This window comes from Gopherus evgoodei, chromosome 20 (genome assembly GCF_007399415.2).
Source record: "Gopherus evgoodei ecotype Sinaloan lineage chromosome 20, rGopEvg1_v1.p, whole genome shotgun sequence".
Lineage (NCBI taxonomy): Eukaryota > Metazoa > Chordata > Testudines > Testudinidae > Gopherus > Gopherus evgoodei.
Genome location: NC_044341.1, coordinates 11,328,496 through 11,354,031, shown reverse-complemented (window position 1 = coordinate 11,354,031; position 25,536 = coordinate 11,328,496). Strand labels below are relative to the sequence as shown.

Below are 25,536 nucleotides of genomic sequence, written 5' to 3'. Positions count from 1 at the left end.
CTCTGCTACATTTCAGAACTCATAATGCTGGCCAGGTTTCCACTGTATGTACAATAGATTTGTTCTGAAGACAAGAGTCATTCAGTGTTCCCAGGGCACGGATACGTTCCATACTGGTTTGTACATGGCATTCCTGCAGCATTTGCCCTGGAGAATGATGAGCAGCCCAAACCTTTGAACAATGGAGAAGAGGAGTTTCCTTAAATGAAGTCTCACCTCTCCTACCTTCCTTTTTGATTTAGGTCTAGAACGTTGTTTTCATACCCTTCGTCAACCTTAATCCTCACTACTTCTTACCATGTCTTCTAGAGCAGTGTTCCCTAAACTCTGAAAGTTGAGCATTTCTTCAGGAAAACAAAGCCAGCCACACACCGCTTCAGCCCTGCCATATAGTATTACAGACACTCTCCCCGACATAACGCTGTGCACACAAGTGCTTATGTTGGTGTAATTTATGTCACTCCGGGGGGTGATTTATTCACATCAAATGACATAAATTTTGCTGACATAAGCTGCAGTGTAGACATAACCTTAGTTGTCACCCATTTGATTGATGGGACACATTTTTTTCACTCTCAGCTATTGTTTCAAGCTCTCTGAGAGCTCAGGCAGATGTTGCTGTGTTGGTTAAATTTGCTTAAGCTTGGTCTACACTGAAAAGTTAGGGTGACACAGCTATGGTTCTTCACTGAGCATGGCTAAACCAGTGGAAGAATTCTTCCCGTCAGCCTAGCCACCACTGCTCAGAGGTGGATGACCTACGCTGATGGAAAAAGCTCTTCCATCGTCGTAGGAAGGGTCTGCAGTATGGCACTCCAGCAGCATCGCTGTGCCACTGCTGTGCTAGTAGTGCAGACATGGCCTTAGTGTTTTTATGGTTTTCTTTGCAAACATGAGACTTTCATTTTAAAACTGAAGCCAGGATTCTGGAGGACAATCCAGATGGCCACCTGACTAGTCCTTCGTGCCCTTCGTACGAGTTCCCTCACACAGGGAAACGCTGCCGTAAAATCTGCCTGTCATCTTCCTTGGACAATTCCCTAGATATTACACCCCCCTGCCCCGCTTCAGCTATTCAAACTCTCTCCTTATGCCTTCCCATATTCTCCAGGTTCTGGCATGTACAGGATGCTGCTGCTGGCTCTCTCATTCTTATCCCCAGCCATTTCAATTCCAGTGGATTTCCACAATCTAGTTCAAAATGGTCGTCTTTGCTTTAAAAGCCCTCCACGAGCTTGGGCCAGCCCGCCTCAAGGACTTTGTCTGCTGCCCCATTGTGGATAAACCACCTCTCTCTACATCTCTTCCCCACACAGCCCTCCTGCTCTGCCACAACTCCAGCTATTTTCACATCCCATCTGAACACGTCCTCGCTACCCCGGCCAGCTGCTCTCCTTTATTTGTGTTACAATTTAGAGTTTTGCCTGCACTGTTTGCAATTTGTAAGGTGAATACTAGACACAATGCAGCTGTGTAGAACTGAATTAAGGACAGCAAAGAAGTTTATAAAAATGAGCCACTGGGACCTGAATGTCAGAACCCACAAGCCAGCGGAGCGTATACAAGTGGGTAGAAACTTTTTCTGCTCTCTCCAGACCACTTATCTTTCGGATAATACACTGATCTTCTGAGTGCAGGATTTAAAACTGCGACCGATTGTAGAAACCTCCCACTGACTTGCAACAAAAATATCAGCAAGTCAGTTTCTAATTTCTGTGATTTAAAATCTGTCCGCCAGCTTGCCTGGCCCCACATTTATTTCTATCACTTTGTTTAATCTTATTGTAATTGTCTTCTCCGCTTCCTAACTCAGGTCACGTGACTGCAGCCAAAACACAAAATTCCATCTCTTAGCAACACTCCTGCATGTCACCCCCTTGTTACACTCTCCCCCTCTGCCATCTCTCTCTCTCGGGAAATTTGTATCCAGCCTATCTTTTCGCTTCCTCAGTTTCATCCATGACCTCTCATTACACACCTTTGAACACATAAAATTCCTCCCTTAACTTGGTGTTCACAAGGTTCAAATACTTGTGGACGACTTCAGTCATATTTCACCCTATTTCGCTAGAATCTTTCCTCATGGATTGTTTTAATCATTTCTTGCTGCTTTTCCTACAGTTTGGCTACAATTTTCTGACAAGGAGGAGCCCAGAAATGAATGCACCATTACAGGCCTGTCTCAGAGGCATGTGAAAGACACCTATCACCTCCTTGATGGAATGCCTCTACACAAGCAGCTTAAGAGCTGTACTGAATTTTTGTTTCCTTTCGTTTGGCCTTGCAGTCCTAGAAACAAATAAAATTCAACATTATAGATATCCTATTTCTCAATGGGGCTAGGATACAAACTGAAACATGATCAAAACAACCTGGAGCTTATAGTGAGCATGAATGTAAAGGACAGGAGCATGGAGGGATGGTACCAAAGGCTGGGCAGAGATACAAATATGACAGAGACACGACCGGGAGTGATACAGAATTCCCCTGCCGGCAGCAGACAGGAAGATGCATAAGAACACGGAACGCTTATCTTAGGAATTGCTTCCTCATCACATTGCTTTCCTAGCTAGGTGCAGGAGTCAGACAGTGAGCGTGTGCAAAGGACAGACAAGGGACCGGGGGGAGGCGGGGTGTCACGTTTAGCAAACAGCCTTTAACTTATTGTATTTTATTTTTTAAAGGTGCAATAACAAGGATGGGATTATGTCAGCAGCAGACCAGCTACACAGAACACAGATAGGTGGATGACAGGTTCATTTGCAAACTCACCCTGCTCAGGGTCTTCCAACAGAACCCCTCTTTTAACCAGCTCCTCTCTTGGCTTTCGCATAGAAATCTTTCGTTCTAAAACTGATATTAAATTGAAAAAAAGCACTCAGAAAACAGGGCAAGGGGAGAGTTTCAAAAGAATGGGGTTTTAAACGTACTGGCTCTGTGGATGAAATAAAAGTGGCTTAAGTTGCTGCATTTTGCATGGAGGAAGAAGAGGGAGGGGGTTAAAATAACCTGTCTGGGGCCTGTATTCACACACCAGAATATAGTGCTAGAGCAGTGAACAGTCATTCCTCCAACCTAAGCCTTGTTGGAGAAGTTCCTGTCAGCTAAGGAATCTTGCATCTTTAAAACTCTTCAGAATATTGTTTTCTACAGTTAAAAGATGTTTAAGCTGCAGTTTTAAGGAGCCAGTGGCTGAGGCGTCTTATCAGTGAATTTGTTGTTGCCATCACTAGCAAAGAATTAAACTTTGATCCCAAACATGCCAGCACTGGGACACAAGGCTTCAGCCAGCCTCTGCAGCTCACCCACAGCTGCTACTGTTCTGATGGCTAATTGTAAAGGATGAAACAACTTGGCATACACTTCTCCAGTGGGGAAAAGTGTTTAAACCAAACTTCAAGACCAGCACCAAGCCTGATGCTTTACCTTCTGATGTTTCCTTGAATTTGTCACTGCTTTTCTTTTTCCTCCACTTCCAAGGTTTGAAAATCTTGCCAAAGCCCGAGAACTTGCTCTTCCTCTTGGTGGGGGGTGTGGTATCTCCGGATTCCAGAACGTCAGCCCCCATCCCCATGTCAGATGGTGGATGATCCACTTCCTCAGCTACACAGAAAGAAAAAGCAAAGTCACAGGTTTATTCCAGTGAAGTCGAAATGTGAGCTCCCTCCTTTCCCACCCAGCCAGTCCCTGCCAACCCTCCTGTGGATATCGGGAAAGTGATAAGCAGTGAGTGATACAAATTCATGCAGAGGAGATGGCAAGACTCCATGCCTTCACATAACCAGTCAATACTGAACAGGAGTAGGGAAGCAATCAAGTAAAGTTTTCAGTGCTAACAGACTAAAGACATACTGCGATGTGTTAAAAATCCCTCAAGTGTAACTGTGACTTAGTTAATATTTATACAGTGCTATTATTTAGCCCTAGGAGCACGAACAAGAAGCTTTATTGCAGTCTCTGGGTCTCAGCTGGAAGCAAATGCTCCGGACACAAAGTAGTTACATGAATAAAATACCTTCTGTACTACAGCATGGCAGACTTCCATGATTGTATTTAGACAGAACCTACTGAAGTTATCAGCCCATCTCAACGGCTGTATACAATAGAACTAAGCCGGTCTGATTTCCACTCCCCGCCCCCATAACAAGCTACGGGGCCAAGAGTAATAAAAACTCAGGAAAGCAAAACAATGCAACCTTGCACTCCACCTAGTGTACTAGAATTCCCAGAAGAACGCAGCAGGAGAGGATGTACTTATGGAACATAGTTCTGTATCAAAAAAGCCTCCTTATGAGGCAAGTTGTGAAGAGTGATTGGAACACAAAACATCAAGATAGGCCAGTCACCTTTCTTGCTTGCCTGGAGTTTGCAATTTTGCTGGAACTTACTAGGGGAAGGGGGAAATAACAGCTTTGCTTCGTATTGAAGATTGCTAGTGACCCACTTCATGGGCATAATATAGAGGCTGAGAATCTCTGGTCTCTAGCTATAAGTGACTTGGGAGCACCCAAATAGCTCTACAGGACACCAGGATGGTACCCAGTATTGGGAATAGAGAGCTTTACTAAGGGCTTGTATACACTTAAAACACTACAGCACAGACCCACCTACGCTGACAGGAGGGGTTCTCCCATCAGTCTACACAATCCACCTACCAAGTTCGGTCGAGGGACGAATTCTTCTGTCAACATGGCGCTGTCTCCATGGGGACTTAGATTGGTTTAACTACACCACTCAGTGGCGTGGAGTTTTCACCCCTGTGCAGTGTAGTTATACAGACCTAATTTACTAGTGTAGACCAGGCCTAAGGCTTTTTGTAATACTAGAATGAACCGCATACCCTAATACACTGGGGACTCTATTGTGTATGCATCAAGCTATACATCACACTTGTGGGCTTTATTTTCTGAGCAATTGTAAATAAAAACACTTTGGGGAGTTTCATGCAAACTTTTTGGACACATGAAGTCCTTGAGCTATACAGTCTCAAACTAGGCTACGTGACATGTCTCCAGAAAAGGCCGCACCGCTGACCCGCGATGACAACTCACTCATCTGCTATTCACATACGGGATGCTCAAACCAAGAATCCCATCACCAAGGGCTAGAAAGTTTTAGAAAGAGCCAACTTCTAAGTCCAGCACACCCCAAATAGAGTATCATACACTTAATCATAACATTTATGTAACACCGGCCAGAAGACGTAGTACCAGATATCAGAACTTGACCTGTTTTAACAATATGTGGGAGATCAAATCTGCAGAGAAAGAGAGAAGAAAATAGGAATGGCCTGTGTGTTGTATTTCACTCGGGTTTCATTGACAGACACTTGGATCTTCACGCTATGACATTGTTCAGCAAGTATGTCTGCACTGCAGTGTGATTTACAGTTCATGTACACAGACCTGTGCTAGCTTTAATCTAGCTAACTCGCTAAAAATAGCTGCGATGACATGGCAGCAAGAACTGCATAAGCTTACGTGACCCCCTGGGTACATACTTTCCTACGTAACCTGTGGCACCGCATGCCCACTGCTATTTTTAGTGAGCTAACTAGATTAAAGCTAGCACCAGTAAGTGTGCATGGACTGCAAATCACTGCCCGCTCCACACATCCACCTGCAGTGTAGACACACTCAGAGAAAAAGATTAGGTATGCAGGAGCAACAGTCCGAATCTTTTGCTCCCCAGGCAGCTACAGGCAAAGTTACTACGTGATGCAATATTGCTCATAAAGAACAGCACTGATGGACCCCTGGTGGCCACATCTTGGGTGAAGAAGTGACAGGATGCAAAACCAGGCCTCCCCAATGGGAGAAGGGAACAACAGAAGGTGTTTTAATAACGCAGGGGGAACAGGAAGAGTTTCCAGTGAGTCCTACAGGGATTAGCAGGACTCTGTGTAAAGACAGGATGCTCTTTAATGACTGCTAATAGTGGGATAAATGATCAGAAAGCAAACTGACAAAAATAATCTGATGTGAAATGATAGAACAGGAGGAGTTTTGCATAGGAGTCAATTTCATGAAGGTCTGCGGTAGCAGTGATAGAAAAGGGGGAAAAAATCAATATAAAGGCATTTTCCAACATTTTATTGCCTGGACTAGTTGGAACGTATTTTAGAACCTGACATCCTGGGCCCAAACATGGGTCTATTTGATTTTACCTATAAGGCATGTTTCTTCCGGCTCTACAAAGATTTCTTCCTCCTGACTCACTGGAGTCCACCTTCGATGCAGTAATAATCTACCTGCTCAGTTAGAAAAGTTTGATTCACTCGGCCTCAGTGAAGAGCTGAGGCCATAGCCACAGCTAGGAGCCATTTCAGAAAGGTACGCAAATTCAAAACTTGATTCAGTTACAGAAAAAGCTGATGAATTATTGCAAGTATGTAAACAGCCTAGGGTAGTCCCACACCTGTATGAAAAGCAAGCACACAAGATACCTATTTTAGTTTAATTCATGTTCACTTGGGTTAGTCACAGGAAAATCAGACTGGACTTTTAAACTTACCACCAAAGATAGATTGCCTGGATGTTTCGAGGCAGTTTCGTCAGAGACCGAAGCATCAGTCCTGGAGCCATGAGTGTAGTTTTAAAGAGTTGCATTCACTTTGCTCAGCAGAGCGTTCTGAAAGTTCACAGGGCAAGCAGAAATTCTTGCCAGGAACAAACTGTGAATTGAATTTGGAACTGAAGTGCCATGAAGGCATTTGAGCCTATGGTGGGTGACCATCACTATACTGACGGTGCAATACCAGCATTACAGAAGACCCATGTCAAACTCATTTCAAATACATCTCCAGTCAGGACCGGTATAAGAAATGTAAGCTCAACCGCATTCTGCCTCCTGAGGTTTCAGAGTGCTGCATAAGCAAAATGGGCTCAGTTTTCTTTTAATAAGCTAACTGTCAGGTCCAGAGATTAATGAACTGAGACCATAGCTCAAAAAGCTGCAATTTCTCCACTTCCAATTAGAAGGAGGACCATATCTGTTCTCCTTCTACAACCATCTCTGGGGGCATCAGAGGGAGGGCACGGCAAAGCAAGCAGATGGACCAAAATCCTAGATGCCAACAGGATTCCAAACTTGACACTGAGCAGCCAAAAACAAGTCAGATCAGCACAAATCCAAACAGGCTTAAGCAGGGAGGTAGAATTTATCCACTATTTAATTCTGTCACATCATTCAGTTCTGGCTATCACAGATACTTTAAGTCAAATGCTACACTATTTCTCCCATCAGTGTCAGCTCACTGCATTGTACTGAGCAACCTCTCACCGAGAATTCTTGTCCGTCAGGAGACTATTTATGTCATGAGAGCAGCTCCCTTCCTCCTTTGTCTGAAACATGACTCATCATCACAAGCATCACAGGGAAATGACCACTTACACTTGGGTTTGTAAAGTGCCATGCTCCCCAATAGTGCTAATTATTAATGACTGTGAAAGGAAGAGCCTGTGCACACAGCCATTTAAAACAGCAGTCTTATGGTGCCATTATAAGCTATATTCACTTTCTTAATTCTTCATTCACATTCTTAATTACAGGGTGGATCAGATGCTGTAGACATGCGTTAGAGTGACATGTATTCCAAATAGTCCTGCTTACTCAGTGACTGTTCTATCAGTGGGTAATCCCCTGGAAGACCAAGGAAAGAATCTGGACTCATGTGAGCATTCAGTTTCAGGACAGTTCCAGTCGGTACCAGTGAACAAATTTCTGAAAATGGCACACAAGGGGAGTAGATTTTGGCACCCACTGAGTCTTCCACCACAGTTGTCTGGACAAGGTGTTTTTTCTCACAGCCTCTCCTTATTCTGCTGGTTAATGAGGTGTAGGAGGTCTGTAGGCTGTTTTATAATGATAAGTTCAAGAGAACACACCCCTCCTTATCTGAGTCATACATCTAGGAAACTGTGCTAAAGAGCTGCAATTTAGTGCTTCGGAAAAGAGATTGGGGGAAACAGGAATGGGAAATTAGGAGTGTCAACTTCTAGCAGCTCCTCCAAAGTTCTCCCCAGAGCACAGTTCTCACCCACCTGTGTGGCAAGCTCAAGCCATACATATGGGGGCAGATGCGAGACTCAGATGCAGATATCCACGGACCATTTTTGCAGAACGCGGATCAGATGTGGATACAAATTTTGTATCCATGAAGGGCTCTAAGTATCATCACTAGCCAGCCAAGACCATTTCAAATAAGAACCTCTGACACACACACACACACACTCATCCACACCCTTAGGAAGAACCTCATTTAACCAATGTTAACAAAAAGAATAACTGCATAGATCTAATGTAAAAGGGTTACTGCACTTTCTATCAAATGCTTCACGACAGATTAATACGCTATCTGGGTACAACTGCCTTGTGGTAGCAAAGCTGTTCTTTCACGCCACAACTCTGAAGAAAGCTACAACTTCAAACCAGCATGTTCTCCCACCCAAGCGTTTGTGCTGCACCTCCATTAAAAAACTAGTGTACCGTTTCAGTCACACATTTCAGACAGCTGGCCCTTCAAGTCCACATTCTCTGTTGTCTAATGCACAGTTGTGAAGGTGCTTAGGAGGATCATGTTTTAGCATTAAGAGCAATCCAAATGCCCATGTTAAAACATGGGCCAGTCTTGCCCGATGGGCACAAAGTATATTTTAACCACTTGATAGAATTCTGTTAAGGTCGAAAGCTCTAACAATTTGCTAACATGTTTAACACACACTTTGCTCCCATCACCTTTTATGCAACCGCACCCCTCCCGGTGCACTTAAACTACACTTGCAAAAGCATCCCAGGGCCTTCCTCCCTGCAACACACAAATATTTCCTGCTGGAATTTAGGACATTCCAATCTGAAGCACATTTAAAGAAAAGTAAAGACACATGAATGAGATTCTCTAAAGTTAAAAGCAATTTTGTCGAGGGCACTTGTGATGCACAGAAGAGATCACACTTTTGTTTGCACTAAAGTCCTAAAGTTCTCTTTTATTCTTGGCATTTTAAAATTGATTCAACCTTGTTTTCTCCTCCTGCATTTTGTTTAGACGCAGAAGAGCTGTGCTAAAAGAAGAAAATGCCCTAAAGCTGCCTACAGTACTTTTCATCCAACAGAAACCATGTCATTGACGGGAGCCAGCTTCTTATATATTCTTCAAGGCCTCGATTTCCTGACACACTCCAAGCTGATTGCCTCCAGCACAGTCAACTAGTGGCTTAATGATTTCCTGTAGATGTGTCATTGATTCCCAAAAAGCTTGGTGATGGAATTTCTGGGAAAGATGGCAACGTTTTTGCCTCAAGTTACCATGGAGAGTCAGATATCCTGATAGATGAAATCCCGCAACAGAGCAAGGATCTCTGGGTTTTATTAAAAATAGGCATCATCCCTCAAATGGTGTAATCTGGTCAAGCCCATTGCAACACACTTTTGTACTGCACTGCGCACCCACCTTAAAAAAAAAGGAATAGGAGAGTCTTCAAGCAAAAACCTCAACAACAGAATCCTTTGTTAGCTGACATTCATTGACCCTCTTTAAAATGGCAATGGGTACCCGGATAATCTTTTAGAACAATGGGGCGTCTGATATACAGGATGAAGAAACAGCAAAAATCACAAGCCAAGGTGAGGTAGAAAAGAGCTCTAAGCTAGGCAGACATGTTAAGCTGACATAGTTTTTAGTGATTTTTTTTAAAGCCAGTTTAATTTAGTCTCCGCACAGCCCAAACCCAGTATGTCCACTACAAATAAGGTTAAATCATGATTTTAACTTGGTTCATCAGCATAGATGGAGTCCATGCCCACATCCAACTTAGAGCTCATTGCCAGCGTACAAGGTTGAAAAACATAAGGAAATCTTCTCTAGGAATTTCACCCCAGATGTGTAAGAGTCACACTAGACTATTAAATGTTCAGGAAGTTTGATGAAGCTGAGAGAGGTTACAGGTATTTCCAGATTCCACTGAAGAAAAATGGCAACTTTAAACAGACGTTCAGAGGCAGAACAGATTGTATACTGTTTTCTCCTACCATATTTTAGATCAGTGGTTCTCAAACTTTTTTACTGGTGACCCCTTTCACATAGCAAGCCTCTGAGTGCGACCTCCCCTTATTAATTAAAGCCACTTTTTAATATATTTAACACCTTTATAAATGCTGGAGGCAAAGCGGGGTTTGGGGTGGAGGGTGACAGCGTGCGACTTCCCATGTAATTACCTTGCGACCCCCTGAGGGGTCCCTACCCCCAGTTTGAGAACCAAACAGTTTTAGATTAAATACAGAGGACATGCTCCTTCCGCCACCCATTCTGCAGAGTAGTGTGTGAAAGAGGAACAAGACAGGTGTCTCGACACCGCCTGACTGAGGGAGGCTCTCCCAGTCCATCTTTCCTCCTGCTGAAATGTTAATGCTATCCGTATTTTCTTATGACACTAGTGTTACGGGAGAGTGACAGGGTGGATGATGCAGCAGCGATGGGAGTCATAAGAACAACCAGGGTAGATGGAATGTGTTAGAATCTTGCTTTTGTTAAGAAATAACCCCAAACACGGATATCAGGATTTTATTTCGCAACACTGATGGTTTGTTTTGAGTTGGCATTGCATTTAGCCTTTCATGGATTTGTTGCTGGCGTGTACCACTTCATGCTAAAGGATTACCATTCACATAAAAGTGGTTCAATTTCTTTTTATTTACGGGAGTTACTGCAAGCAATCTACTAATCACCAGATGAGTTTCTGCTCTTAGAGAACTCCCCCAGATAACTCTATAGATTAGTCCTCTGCTTGTGAACCTCAGAGCTTGTCTACACGCAGAGTTGCAAAAATCCAATTTAAGGAGGCATTTTAAACCTATGCAAAAGGCTGTGTGGATATGTAGGTGGTACATGAGTTTTTTGTTTGGGCTGGCCACTCCCAGGAGTGCCAGAAGCTCCCTAGAATTGTGGGGTCACCTGCAACTGGATGGTGGCCCCTCTCCCGCTCTGGCCCACCCCTGCCCCACCCCAAGGACATGCCCTCGCTGCACCCCAAGATCCCGCCCCCTTTCGAGCTCTTCCACTGAGGCCCTGCCCTCACTCTGCCTCTCCCTGCTCTGCCTCTTCCTCTGCCACGGGAGGCCAGGGAGCCTTGATGCCATCACTTTTAAAAGTGGGAGGGCTATGCCCTCCCACCTTTTTTCCTGCCCTAAGGGTGAGCAACGGGGGAAGGGGCAGAGAGGAGCGAGCAGAGGGCAGGGCCTTGGGGGGGAAGAGGCAGAGCAGGGGTAGGGTCTCGCTGCAGAGTCAGGGCAGGACCACAAGGGGAGGGGTGGAGTGCGGGCAGGGTCTTGGAGGGGAGGGAAGGGCTAGGTCTGGGTGCCGGTGCCACCCACCCACCCACACACACATACACTTACTTACTTACTTACTTCTAGGGACCTTTAGCACTCCTGCTCCCTGGGTACAAAGGCAGCAGGCCGGCATACCTCCAAAGGGAGGCGACCTGCATCCAGCATTTGCCCCCTGCATGGGCAGCCTTCTTTATTTTGGGGAGTCTTAGCCTCCCCAAGCCTCCTATATGTGTTGCCCATGTGTGGATACTTATTTCAGGTTAAACCAGATATATTTCAGTTTAGCTTAAGTAGAACATTATTGAATCTAAAAATCAAAATAAGGGTCTATATGAAGATGTGCACTGCTTTACCCAAACTGGTTCACGTTTATATGTAAACAAGGCCTATTTTTTTCTTGGCATTTTGATCTTTTTCATGTCACGTTTCTTTACAGAAACCAATGCATCTTGCTCTTAATTTTCCTGGATGTGGCTCCAGCAACACTCAGTGCACTTAACCTCATATGCTCTTATTTTTTTATATGGGACTAGAAAGACGTTTTTTAAAAGCCTTAAATTTAAGGGACGTGTGTATTCATGCTGTAAGCTAAGGCCTTTGTCATCTTAATAAAAGTGTTTGAAAACTGGCTACAGCACTTATGCAGTAACTTCCTTGCTAACATCAACGACATGCATAGTTCTACTGGAACATTGAACTGCCCCACATATTGACAGAATATTAAGTACATTTGTTCCAGGAGTGGGAAGCTTTTTGACTGGCAAGAAGTCTTCTGCACCTTTGAAATCCCCAAGGAAAGTCAAGGTGGAGGAGGTAATATCTGGAATAATGGACCAACTTCTGTTAGCGAGAGAGAAGTTTTTGAGCTCTTCCTCAGATCATGCAAGAACAGGGTCACACCACCCTCTAGGTTAACATCACCCCAACACACTTGAGCAAGTCAGATTGATGGGATAACCTTCAAAGATGAACTCCCACGTGAATATAAAGCACTGCCAGCAGATTGGTCCGATGTCACACACTTTGGGACCAGATATAAACATTTCCATTATGCAGGAAAAAGAAATGACAAAGGAAAAATACATTCTGATAGCATTTTAGCCCATTCCCTATATCCACACTCCAGAAAGTCAGGCCACCCTACACAAAACATCCCAGCCTTTCACAGCCAAAAACCCCCGCAGAAGACAGGTCCCCATTTGTCATCTCTCAGTGACTCCAGAGTGAAGCCAAGTATACACCTGGAAGGCAATAGTGGGCTTACTACACTGGCAAAGCACTCCTAGTGTGGATGCCATTTACACAGGCAAAACTGCTTCTCTGGTATTGCTTATTCCCCTCCCACTCCAAGAAAAATAAGCTATACTGGCAAAACTGCTGGTATAACATCATCTCCTCTAGGGGCTTTTGCTGGTACACTGATGTCAGTCAGGGTCAGGATTACACTTCTTCACGCCCCAGACCAGCACAGCTGTTCCAGCAAAAGTTCGTTGCGTGGAACAGACCTAAGATCACTTAGTTTACAAATAAATATGCCAGTCTTGCAAAGTCACCCTGGAATCTAGGAGCCCTGTCTAGCATAGTGCCATCATTTAGTGATTTTGCAGCTAGGACTTCAGTTAACAGTTCTGTTAAGGCTTAACTGTTAAAATTAGCTACTGATGTACAAGCCAGGGTAGTATCTATCTCCCTCTGTCCTAGATGTGCTGTCTTCGAAAGTAGCAAAACTAAGTCTTTCAGGAAAGTTAGCAAATACGACTCAAAAAAAAAATAGTAGTCATCTGTTGACTATGGGGATGCCATTTTGATGCTCGCTTTGGTGTTTCTACCTTCCTATTAAATTAAAACTATATAAGAATTTGGGGGGGGGGGAGCGAGCAAGGGGGAGAAGGGGGAGGTAGGTATGTGTTTTATATATCTGAGATGTCTAGACCTTAAAAGCAATTTTCACCTTAAAAGCAACAACAGATTCCGGTCACAACACATAACTACACTTCTCCAGCCTCTTCCACCATAACAGGGCAAAGTACGGACAATGTGAGCCTTTAACTTCCCTGTCTTTTGTACATCTCTGTCCAATACCATCTTAACAGGATTTTTATTTGAAAGAACATCTTGTCTGTGTTAATAGAAGACAGCCTGCGAGAGCTGTCCCTTAAAAATTCAGGATCTATTCAATGGGTTGGTACCTTTACTCAAGCTGTGCAATAAGAGGAATCTATAGATGACGGATAATCAGGAGGAGAAGACAGATTTTGAGGGCAGGGGAAGTCAATGTCACCTTTCCTTCTCACTAAAAACTACAAAAGTTTCTGATGCCCGGGCAGCCCAGCCAAGACTGACTAGATCTGCCTTCCAACACCTCGTAAATCCAAGGGGAAGGCACTATTAATCTCCACTGACAGCAGAGAAGATTGAAGTTTTACTGCCCCCAACACCACTTATTTTTAGCAGCTCTTGAACAAGTTCGGTAAGGAGAAAAATAATCACTCTCTTAACCTAAAGCTAATTATTTCCCTACAAAGCACCAGAAATATTCAAAGTTATAAGACTGAGAAACTGATTTCATGGAAAGGGAATAAATAATTTACACTTTTGTAAAGTGCCTTCCACCTCCAAGTATCAAAGTGCTTTTTGTGAAATGCAGCAAATGCATTCGCCCTACCTCACACACAGGGAAATAAAGGCACAGAGAGCTGCAATGACTTGTCCCGGGTGTCACAGCACTCTCCCAGAGCCAGGGATCAAACCCAAGACAGACTCCTAATGCCATGCTAAATTCATTAGTCTACAGCAAAGTAATCAAATTCTGCTTTCAAAATTTGAAGTACTGGGCTGGCATTTGTGATTAATTGCCAGATATCCATAGTACATCAGGACTCATCCACTCCCTGTAGTCGGAGCATCAGTACCCCAGAATTCAAAACCACAGACGTCCCTCTGTATAAAGCAGGGAAGAAATGGCAGAACTAGAATCAAGCAGAAAGACGACTGCCAAGCCCATTTTTCAAACTATTAAAGGTGCCCCCAAAAGCTCAGTGACACCATACACAAGTTGACCATTCTGCATCATTTCCATACTGCGGCTGTATAAAATGTTTAATTGCAGTCAAATCTGGGGAATTTTCCTGGGCTCTGTAAAGCAGCGTCCCTGCACCTGACAGGCAGCAGCGAGGAAGATCGGAGATAGTTCCTTAACTAATGCAGCACAGAACCAGACTACGGTGATAAGCAAGGACAACGTGTTGCATAGTAAATAAGTTTAAACACAGCAAAGAGAGAGAGACAAAGTAATTCCCCTCTAGTTACTCGTCTCAAAGTCTGACATTTTCCCAAGTCAATTGCGATCTATGAAGGTTACACAATCCTAGCATTCCATTTCTATGTACTTCACAGCTTCACCTGCAACCCCTGCCTCAGCCCCAGCCAGAGATTGTTAGACTTCTCCTGCTCTCCATTACTCACCAAATGCAGCTTGATTTACCGGTCTCGAGAACAGTGTCTGCCCCATGCTTAGACTCTTTCCAAAGTAGCTCTCTGAAGGCGGCGCGGGGGTCGGGGGGACCACACACCACTACCCTGGGAGAGTACGTTAGCCTTTTTAAAAAGAGATAAATCCACACTGGAGGGTGGGGAAAATCCAGAGCCTTGCGAGCGGGGACTGCCAGAACTCAGGAAATGGCCTGGGTGTCAGCCAATCCACCACAGCTCCTGTTCTTCCTGTATCCCAGGCCCAGGCACTTGTGATTCTCATAAATAAGCGTCCATGCCAGCTCCCTTCAAGCAGGAATGCCTGTCATTCCAGAGTGCACTCTAGTCAGGGCTGAAGCTCAGGCAGGGGAGGAGACTGCCAACCACACTCTAGCCGCTTAGCTACGTAGTCCAAATAATCAACACCCTTTGCTCCTTACATCAAGTTTAGCAGGAACGCACCAAGAGGCTGAGAAACAGGAAGGAGGGCAGAGGGAGATTTTACCAGAGAATAGTCTGCAAACAGTATTTGTAGCCATTTCACTTCCCAATCAAAACCAACCAGATACTACAGTATACCTGGGCCTAAAAATATGAACCAAAATAAGCTCTTTGGACCCATCAAGTCCCTTTTGCTACAACAATACAGATAACTGATATTTGTACAAAAGCCTGGTATGTGATAAAATTAAAGGAGCATCAGAAGGTTAAGACCGTATTTTTAAAAAAACCTACAAATTTGTGTTACAAACATCCAGAACTAATGAATTGTAAAAATCTGAGTTTTCTTTTCATTACTTATGCTGTTTGGTTACTTTTTTGTAACTTCTGTTTGGGCAGTAAAACAAAATGAGTCTATATTCTGGTTCTCATGCACTAGAATGATGCTGTGATGTTTATGTTGCAAACACTGCAAGGGGATATTTGCATTGCAACAAAACAATCTTTCCTTTATATACATTTATATTATAACAAATATAATTGGGTTGTTTGTTTTGTAACCAAAACCTAAATGTGGGGCCTGCCTAATGTGACAGGGCCCCTTGAAAGGAATCAGCTATCACCCATAACAGGAGAGTTAAACAGAAGAATCTCCACATTTAGATTTTCTTTGCAGAAAAAGCTATGATTAATAGAAATGGAAACAATTTTTGTAAAACCCACAAAAATTCCCACATTGCAGCATCACAACAGTGAGTGGAAAGCAAAAAATGAAAACGATCTGAAATTCTCCATGGTCAAAAGGAGCGAAATGCTGAAACCAAGCAGCAGAGAATGCCATTTTTAAAATTCTGCTTTAATAATCCAAAATGACATCTGTAACATAGGTGAGGGAGTTTGTTTTAAACAGCTAATCAGACAGTGTCTCTAACGAAGTCTACTGCTGCATCGTCTTGTAATGTAGCATTCTGCTCCAAACCCACCATTATGGCCAGCCCACTGCATCACAGCTCTTCTATTTCACGGAACAGAAATCACCCGCCACAGCACTCTGCTTGACAAAGTGATCACATTTCCTAATACACGAACTGGTCACAGGCAGCCGATTCGGGAGGCCGAAGGACGTAGCCATTTTCCAAATGAGGGCTCAGTCCGTCAAACCAGTAGCTGGGTACATAATGGATATTACAGATCAAATTAGTGCATTAGATAAGAGCAGGTGTTTGCTTTGCTACCTTTGAAGGTATATTGCACCAGTGTACTGTACAATGACTAGCTGGCATGTATGTAGCTTGGAACATCCTTTATAATAAAAAGTCACTAAGTAAGTTATATTAATGCATGTGGGAAAAGGTGGTAGCATCTCTGGTGTCTATGTTGACAAGTTACCTGTGAAATCACGTGACCTGCAGATTCACTTCCCCGCCTTTAAGCACAGCTGTAAAATATGCACAAAGCAAAGTGCTCACCCTCTGCTTTACCTGTAGATGTAACGTGCTTTGCATTAAACTGTCCCTGCTGAACAAATTGTTCTTGTTTCCATGGACAGTTTCAAGGCAGCAACAAGACCAAATGGAGTAATGGATTTGCAGACACGTCTAAACGTCCCCCCACCACAGAATTGTTTCAAAATCTTGAACGCACTGTTCTTATCTTCACCCCCCACAATGCATCTTCATACTCCAATTAAACGTATCACGGTTATTCTTGCTGCTGAGTCAGACAGGATCACAAGTACTGTGTCTTTACAGAATTTTGAATTCATATTATGAGCAATTAAACTCCTCTGAATTATAAAAATTCTCCACTTCACGGAAGAGCTGTTTACTTTGAAACATGCAAAAAGCCTTTTAAATACACAGCTATGTAAAGGAGACAAAGTCCAGAGGTAACAGGACTGCATATTCTCTCTGAATCAGCAGGTGAGAGTTGTCTGGCTTGGAGAAAGGTCTGTGAAGAATATCCCCGCAGCGATGGAAAAAATGCAACAGGAACCAAACACTGATCTAGTCTCACATTAGCAAGCTGTAGGGTAGGGTTAAAAAACCAATGCTCCCTTCCCATTTGAAGCAAAATAAGAAAAGTCTGCACACTGAAGACAAAGGACAGGGCATAGCTTCAGCCTTGGTCTACAACACAAAGTTAGGCCAATGTAAGCCACCTTGCATTGACCTAACTGTGCACATGGCTACGCTTAAGTATCTCCCCCACCTATGTAAGTGCCCCACTACACCACCTCCCCAAGTGGCACTGAACCATGGTCGATGTACTGAGGTTCATGCAGTGTGACTGTTGATGCCATGTTACTTATGTCGACCCTAACAGTCCTCCAGCAGCTGTCCACAATGCCTGACATTGACTGCTCTGGTCACAACTGTGAACTCCACTGCCTGGGGCCGTGGAGACTGGAAGCTCCTTTAAAGATCATGAATTTTTTAAATGCTTTTTCCCCCGACTGCCCAGCTGGCGAGCACACCTAGATGCTCTCTCCATTGTTGTGTGCAACTGCCCAGCTGACCAAGCCTGGCTGGTGTTCAGATATGCCACAGAGCGGTTAGTCCTGGAACAAAAGCACAAGCAAGCCCGATGCAGGAGAAGGAACCTTGGGTAAGTGTGTCCATGTATTTTCCATTACAGTGGGGTACTGTACTGCCATTGCTCTATACCGTACTCAGTTTCATGCAGCTGAGCAATTCCCTCCTCATTTCCCTTGCCCATGACACAAGCACTCCTGGTGAGTAGGTGCAGCATCAACACAAGGAGCCAAGTACGCACACACATGAGCGACATGCTAACTGCAACGGCTTCACGCTGCCGTCACTTCCATCAGCAAAAGTTTGCAATTCAGACATGGTCTCAGTTATAATTACTCCTGGTGACTAAGTGGGAATTGCAAGGCTGAATTTAGTCCAATAAAGTCTCAGTGACAGGACAGCAAATGTAGCTATTGTGCAGCAACAGTCAACCTTCAAGCCTTTTTATCAACAAAACTGAGTCTAATTAAACTTCCCTGGCGCTTCCGGCAAAAGTCAACTATACAACAGTGGGGGCGGGGAGACGAAGAGAGATCTAGGTTGGAAGGGACCTCAGGAGGTATCTAGTTCAGCCCCCTGCCCAAAGCAGGACCAATCCCCAGACAGATTTTTACCCAAATTCCCTAAATGGCCCCCACAAGGATTGAACTCACAACCCTGAGTTTAGCAGGCCAATGCTCAAACCACTGAGCTATTTTTGTGCAATTCCCTAGTGTTGACGGCAGTTACAACAATATAAAGGTACCTCTATTAGCACAGCTTTTTCCATATAGTTTCTAAACCAATCTAGTTAAAATAGTACAAAAATTGCACACAGACTAGCTCCTGTAAATCATAATCAAGGAGGATGACAACACTGCTCATAGTAATGCTTCTTAGAGGGGAAGTGTTGATACCTCCTCCCAAACATAGGAGTATATTGATTACCCAGCACAGAGCTGCAGACTGTGGCTAGATGTGGGCTTTAGAGAAGTACTGAGGACATCCTCCACAGAAAGCCTTCTCTTTGGCGTTATATAAAGGAAACCACTTTGACTTGAGAACTTGGTTGTTACGTACCTCTACTTTGAGACGGGTCATAGAGTTACCTTTACAGCTTGACACTCATCATGATCACAAGCACTAGCTACTCCATGTGGACACACACATTCACACTCTAGATTCTGACTGTCATGTGAAACAGAACGGTGACTCTGAAAGTTTTGCTCCGTGATTCAGCCCTAGCAGAGTTCAAGAAGGGAGGATTGCATTACTCACTCCACACAAGCTTGAGTTGTCCATTCAAAACCAACCAGCGATACTGGCTGTTTTCCTTAAGAGCTTGTCAGCAACAACATGCCTTACAGGGAGATTAGGTAAAAAACAGGGATCTTACCCCAAGGTAAAGGTACTAATTTTTAAAAAGATAAGGAAACAATATTGGATTTATAAACATCCTTTTAGGGGAAAGATCAGTAGGGAGGAAAAGAGGGGGAAGTGATGATAACACACTGAACATATTTTAACAAAGTTTCTCTGTTTAATTCTCTCCTCTCTCACACACACGCACCTCCACCACCACCCCCGCCCTCCCCCCAATCATTGTTCACTTTAATTGAAGGATAAAGTTTTCACTGCATGCTAGACAGTCTGCAGGATTTTGTATACAGCTAGGAGATTCCATAGAAATGAATTAACTAAAAGACTCCCAGAGTGCTGAGTACCTGTAAAAGTTGCCACGGTCTCTGGGAGTCTCGGGCTCAACCTCCAGCTCCCTCGAATGTGCTAGGAAAGCCATTTGACTTGATTTCCCATTACACTTTGCACAAACATTTGGAAAAGGTATTAGCTATGACTGACCAACCAATGTAAAGTGAGTGGTTGGAAAGGTGGGTAGTAAATCTAAAAGGTCACAACAGTTAATGCAGCATGTGATCTCCTCCTCTTCTCCCAGATCACGAGAACGCTCAGCCCATTACCCTCTGTGGAAACAGAAAGAGTTTATTCACAAGTCAAGTGGCATCCCGTTTAGATTTTGGATACTTTGACCATACTTTTCTGTGCTGGAAGCACACTAGGAAGTCAGTGCGGTAAGCCAGTTACTGGTCACCTGCTTTCCTTGTAAACTTCCTATTAAATTTCCAGCTGGGAAACTCTTATTTCCTCGAGCAGTTTGCTGGCCTTGTATCCAGTGATTACTTAAGAACTCCAGCTTCTTCCTGATCTCAAACTGAAAGGCAGGAGGAGTTGTGATCGAACAAGTTGAGGATAGCCACAGTCCCGCTGCTCTCTACTTAACACATACTGGATACCAGTGCTAGGTAGGCCATACATCTAAGAATTATGCTGGTCAGGTGGCTAGAGCACCAAGGCTGCTTGCAAATCCCTGTCACAATCCCAGCTAAAATGCTTACATGACAATTCTGTGTATAGATGCCTGGGTGCCAAGTCCGTGGTTCTATGGCCATAAGCCTGTTTCTACTTAGAGAATGGGGATAAAGCTCAGAAATGCAATTCAGAATAAGAGCAGATGTTATGTGGAGTGATTCTCACATGTCTTCTTCCATTCTTCTCCAGCCATCATAGTTAAAATGTACTCAATATTTTTGATGGACAATAGACCACTCCTTCCTCAAATTTTGAGATCCAGCCGCATCTTGGCTAAGTCATGATAATTTCAAGGATTCATGACTATACTGTCTCTAGGCCACGGACTCTCCTTGGCAGAATCCAACCGCTCCTCAGAGCATTCTGATATAGTATTTACGTCAAAAGCTGACGAAAGAACAAGCAGCAGGATACATTCCAACAAAGCACCACACAAACAGCCAAGTGACAGCATGTTCTACTGACACTCAAGGTGTAGGGGGCCCATCTGTCACATTCGAGTTGCATTACTGGAGGGCACAACAAACTGGAATATGGGAACGTGTATAATTTTCAAAGAATGGAAAACTTAAAGGTAAACAACTTCTAACCCTCCCCTCCCACCCTTTTTACTCATTTAAAACCACCATCTCCTCTCTCAAAGAGCAAGAGCTGCCAGGAGCAAGATATAAGAGTGAAACCAGGAGGTCATCTAGTTCCTCCTAATGCAAACCACGGGGATGAAGGGGAATAGAAGAGAAACAGCTGTACATTCTCTTTCCTTTTAAGACCAAAATATATTCATACACCAACACTCGGCTGGCAAAATACAGGAATAATTGCTGCAAAATAGTGCGAACATGCTAAGCAGAGAGGGCTAGATCGCCAGTTTATGGTAGGCACTTTACTGAGCACAAAGTATGTGAGCCCTGTCCTGAAGAGCTTAGAGTTGAATGCAGAAAGATAGCAAAACTAAAAACAGGCTCCTTTAGCAAAGCTGCATGACCTTTCTTGCAACCTTTAGGATAGTAAAGAGACTAGTATGGCCAGGCACTAGATATGCAGAAGTTATAAAGGCTAATTATTACTAGTGATGTTTATGGCTACAATCCTTTGTAAACTTCTAAACATAGTAAAAATGTAGCTTTAACCCTAAAAGTTAGTCAGCATAAATACAGCTTGTGGCCCAACAGCTAACAAGCCTGCTCTGGCGTATCGTTCTGAAATACTTAAGATACCATCCCAACTAACTTTACTCTAGTCTGGTGCATCAAGGTGGCAAACTATCAGCTTGAGTTGAATTCCCCCCCCCCCCCCACTGCCTATGGTAACAGAGAGAAGAGTGGTGGGAAGAACTTTCTACACAACCTAAAATCTTATTTCCTAGGTTCCCCCACTTTTGCTGCAATGCCCTAGAAAGGGTCACCCCATGAAACATTACAGCATTTACTCTGCCAACTTTTAAGTGCCTTCGTTATGTGTATACCTCAGAGAAAGAAGCGCGGCTATCCCTCATTCCTAAAATTACTGAGAATTTGATATACTGAAATTACACTCTTTGTAAGTTAATAAAACATGGCAAAACAGAACCAGACAATGCGAGGGAATCTTACCATCCTTCACTTACTTGGCTCTGACTAGGGAAATGGATAAAAGCACTTTAGTTTAAACTTTTGGGGTACAACCAACTTCCACATGGCACCTGCTCGATTTTAATTGACTAGACTAGGAACCCCTTGTTAAAATGCAAGACAAGTTAGGCATAAACAGTGTCTGCTTCTGATCATTTGGGGCACATACATTTGGAAGAGAAACCAATATTCCCCACCACAGTTTCACTCTTAAAAGGAACTGCAAACAGACTTGGCTAAACTCCAGCACTTGTAAGAGTCAGAAATTCAGGGAGGAAGATACTTTTTCACCTATGTAACTCAAAACATCTCTAAACACTGAAATTTCCCAACTACAGCATAGTATTTTATATCCACAAACACAACGTTTAAAAACTTCCTTCTGTAAGTGAAGTCTGTTTTACTAGGAATCTCCACCAGCATGAAGCTAGCACGTAATTACAGGTTTGATCTCCCTGTCTATTGCACAAATATGCCTTCTGAAACAATTCATGAATAAATATTTGACTAATACAGACACTGCTCCAAAAGGAACCATTCCAGTTTATCAACTTCGTGATTCAAGTTAATACAGGTCCCACTCTATATTTACCTGAAGAACTAGATAACACTTAAGGAGATGATCTAGCCACTCAAATTAATACAGTTTATAAAACTATTGAGGACTAACTTGGATGGTGAGTGTCCAGAGCACCATACATACAAGTGTAAGAGTGATTAGTAAGACACGGTGAGGGACTCTCACTGAGAACACGGCTGCAGAGCCACCAGTCACTCCTTCCTCGCACTGTGAGGGATAAGTGTGCAGCCAAATGCCTGAATTCTGACCAATGGAGATAACTGTCAAGGATAACAAATACTATTGCGATCATTTCCTAGCTTAGGCTCAGAACTTCCCCACGTATTTTAAACTGACAGAGGCAATGTTTAGTGGCCTACACACAGCAGTGGAAGTCAAGAGCTGCTGAGTCCAACATCATCTGACACCAAATCTTCTATATCCTTTGACAAGTTACTTAGCCTAAGGTTACCCCCTGGAGAAAATCTCAGAGTGAGGACGATCAATGTGTGTCAAGCACCTTGGAGATGGAAGAATGCTATAAATGCTAAATATGATGCAGGCCTGGTTTCCACATCCAGTATTGCTTATGCATTGTGTTTGACTCATCTAGCTTCTGAAACAATGCAATGGCCATTGTTTACACTGTCAAGGCCATTCTACATAATTAAAGGAAACAGTCAAGAGATGAGATAACACTGACAGATCAGGAGATCTGACTGACTATATCATTGCGAAAGTAACAGCGGGCTACAAAGTTGCCCATTCTCCAGATGTCACCATACAGGTTTTCCCAGTAATGTCCAGTATCCTCCCCTTCCTTCCACATAAGCCTTTCCTTGTCCCCTCACAGTGGAATCTAGCACCAACCACCACAATATTGGGTACCAATAGCATCAGACCAAAATATTAGCCAAAAAGGATTCATGGAAATAGTGCAGTCCTTTCAGTCACAATCCAGAGTCACTCCTGAAGAGAGCGGACTTGGCAAAGGTTGCATATGAGGCTGAGGACAATTTCAGATCCTGCTGGCCAACAGAAGAAAAGATTCGAAGCACAGGAACTGCAGTGCTAACCCTGCTGCTGTGAACATACTTCTAAGACACTGGGCTGGACAGAGCTGTAGTGTTTGAATCCCCTTGCCTCTGCCCAATGCACCCTTTGTAGATTTTACACTTTGCTGCTACATGTCTGTGCGATACAGCAACTCACACAGAGATCACTTGCATTTGCATGTAGTGATTAATCTCCTGGGGAGCTCTGCATGACACTTTGATATGAAATACATTTTACTGTACTGTAGATAGGTTCCCCACCTTCAGATAGGTCCACAATGGACTTGCTTGGCGAGAGAGGACAGGAAGAGGTCAAGATGTTTCACGCTAATACATATTGTACAAAGCAACACTATGTTCCTTGCTCTGTCGCCCCCCTAAGGAACTCCTGTATTGGAGATCCACAATAAACTGATAGAGGAATACAACTTTGGCACAGTTAAACTAACAGGCTTACTCTTAAGGTAATTTGTTTGCTATGGCTGTTATATTTCACCTGCGGCACAGAATTTATTTAATAGGGGTACACACAGGCAGGAATCAGGCCACGTCTCTAGTGAAGTTTACATTTGGTATGCTAGAGTTTAGTCTTATTAGGCTCCCAACTAAACAGGCCGCACCCCTTGTTACATCAGCTGAGGGTGCTCTCTTGGTGAAGCTAGGAGGAGCAGAGGTGCAGCTCCAATGTTCTTCAAACATAAACTGTTGCCAGGAGTCTTGGACTGCCTCCATATGCCCCAGGGCATAAGCAGCTGAGTGGTTTGCTCCTCCTGCAGCCACACGGGAGGGCCCAAAGGCTCCCCTCAGAGAGGTCATAGCAGGGGTAGAGGTTATTCCTGTTCCATAAAGAGAAATGATCCACACGCTGGGCAATTATTGACACTGGCCCTCGTGTTCTTACAGAGCCTGGGAAAAGGCAGGGCGCAGCCGTGCTATAAATAAAAAATCATTTTCACTTAAATGTTTATAAAATCTCTATTGTAAAATCAAAAACTTTGGTACTAAAGCAAGCAGCCCTTTGTAGGGACTTTCCTGCATTTGAGGAATATTTTTGGTTGCCATACAAAACATCTGCTTGCTTACTGGGTATTCTTGTAAAGTGCCCATGATGCTGGCAGACTAGACGCCAGCTCATGCTAGAGCCCCAGGCCAATTCACCTGTGTATTAGCATAGATCAAAGTCACTGTTAAGTGTGTAAGTGTGTTGAACTGTCATGAAAACTAGCGGGATGTTATTTGCATTGTTTTCACTTATCTGTAGCATAATAATGTAGTATATGGCATTATAATGTACTAGCAAACATTTATATTGTGTATACCCCTGTAACTAACTAACTCATCAAACAAGAAAGAAGCCTTGTGGAATGCAAACGAACAGAAAAGTGCTAATTTCAAAGCAAATGGTCGTTGTGTGTGATGATCAGAGGTCCAAGACTCCAAATGCATTTCTCACTCCCAGTCATCAAAGGAAAAGCCCATGTGAATTCTAACACTGTCAGCTTTTCTTCTGCGAGAAGAAGCTAGAAAGAAGGATTCAAGGAAAGATCCTGCATCTCTGAACTGTTTGGACTCTTACAGGGAAGCGTACCAGATGCAAAGTGGAGATCCCCACAGAATCTGGGAACCCTGAAAAGACTTTTGGGAAACTGGCAGCTAATTACATCACTGCCATTATTTGCAATTACAAACGGTGACTCATCTGTACATATATTTTATCTACTTTAACCTCCCAATAACTCATTTCCTTTTCTTAGCTAATAAACCTTTAGTCAGTTTACTACAGAATTGGCTACAGCATCTCTGATGTAAGATCTAGAGTACAAACTGCTCTGAGGCAAGTTACTGGTCTCTTGGGACTGGATGCAATGTCAATGTGATATGATTTTTGGTATAAGTGACCTTTTATCACAAAGTCCATTTTGTCTGGGTGGCAAGATAGTCTGGAGGGTCTAGGGAGGACAGCCTGTGACTCCATGATAAGACTGGTATAGTGATCCAGGAGTTCACATTTGTCAATGGCTTGGTGAAATCTAATTATAGAACACACCAATTTGGGGTGTCTGCCCTGAAGAAGGCCCTCACAGTTATTAGCCACTCCAGACAGCGTGACAGTGCCATTCTACTCAAACATCACTAAAAATTTGCCTTGCACGGGGGGTTCCATTTTATTGCAT

The 25,536-nt window shown here is 43.6% G+C and overlaps 1 protein-coding gene across 6 annotated transcripts in view; it reads right to left on the bottom strand.

Moving 5' to 3' along the window:
• Nucleotides 1-25,536, bottom strand: part of PHACTR4 (phosphatase and actin regulator 4) — a 97,840-nt gene that overhangs the window by 15,598 nt on the left and 56,706 nt on the right. For 4 of the 6 annotated variants that reach the window (XM_030539339.1, XM_030539342.1, XM_030539340.1 and 1 more), the window contains 2 exons: nucleotides 3,427-3,603; nucleotides 2,773-2,853 (listed from right to left, as the gene is read on the bottom strand). In XM_030539339.1, coding sequence (XP_030395199.1) covers nucleotides 2,773-2,853; nucleotides 3,427-3,603 — 258 coding nt within the window. Of the gene's footprint in view, nucleotides 1-2,772; nucleotides 2,854-3,426; nucleotides 3,604-14,790; nucleotides 15,195-25,536 lie in introns of those variants that run through there. The other 2 variants (XM_030539338.1, XM_030539337.1) reach the window with 2 other exon arrangements.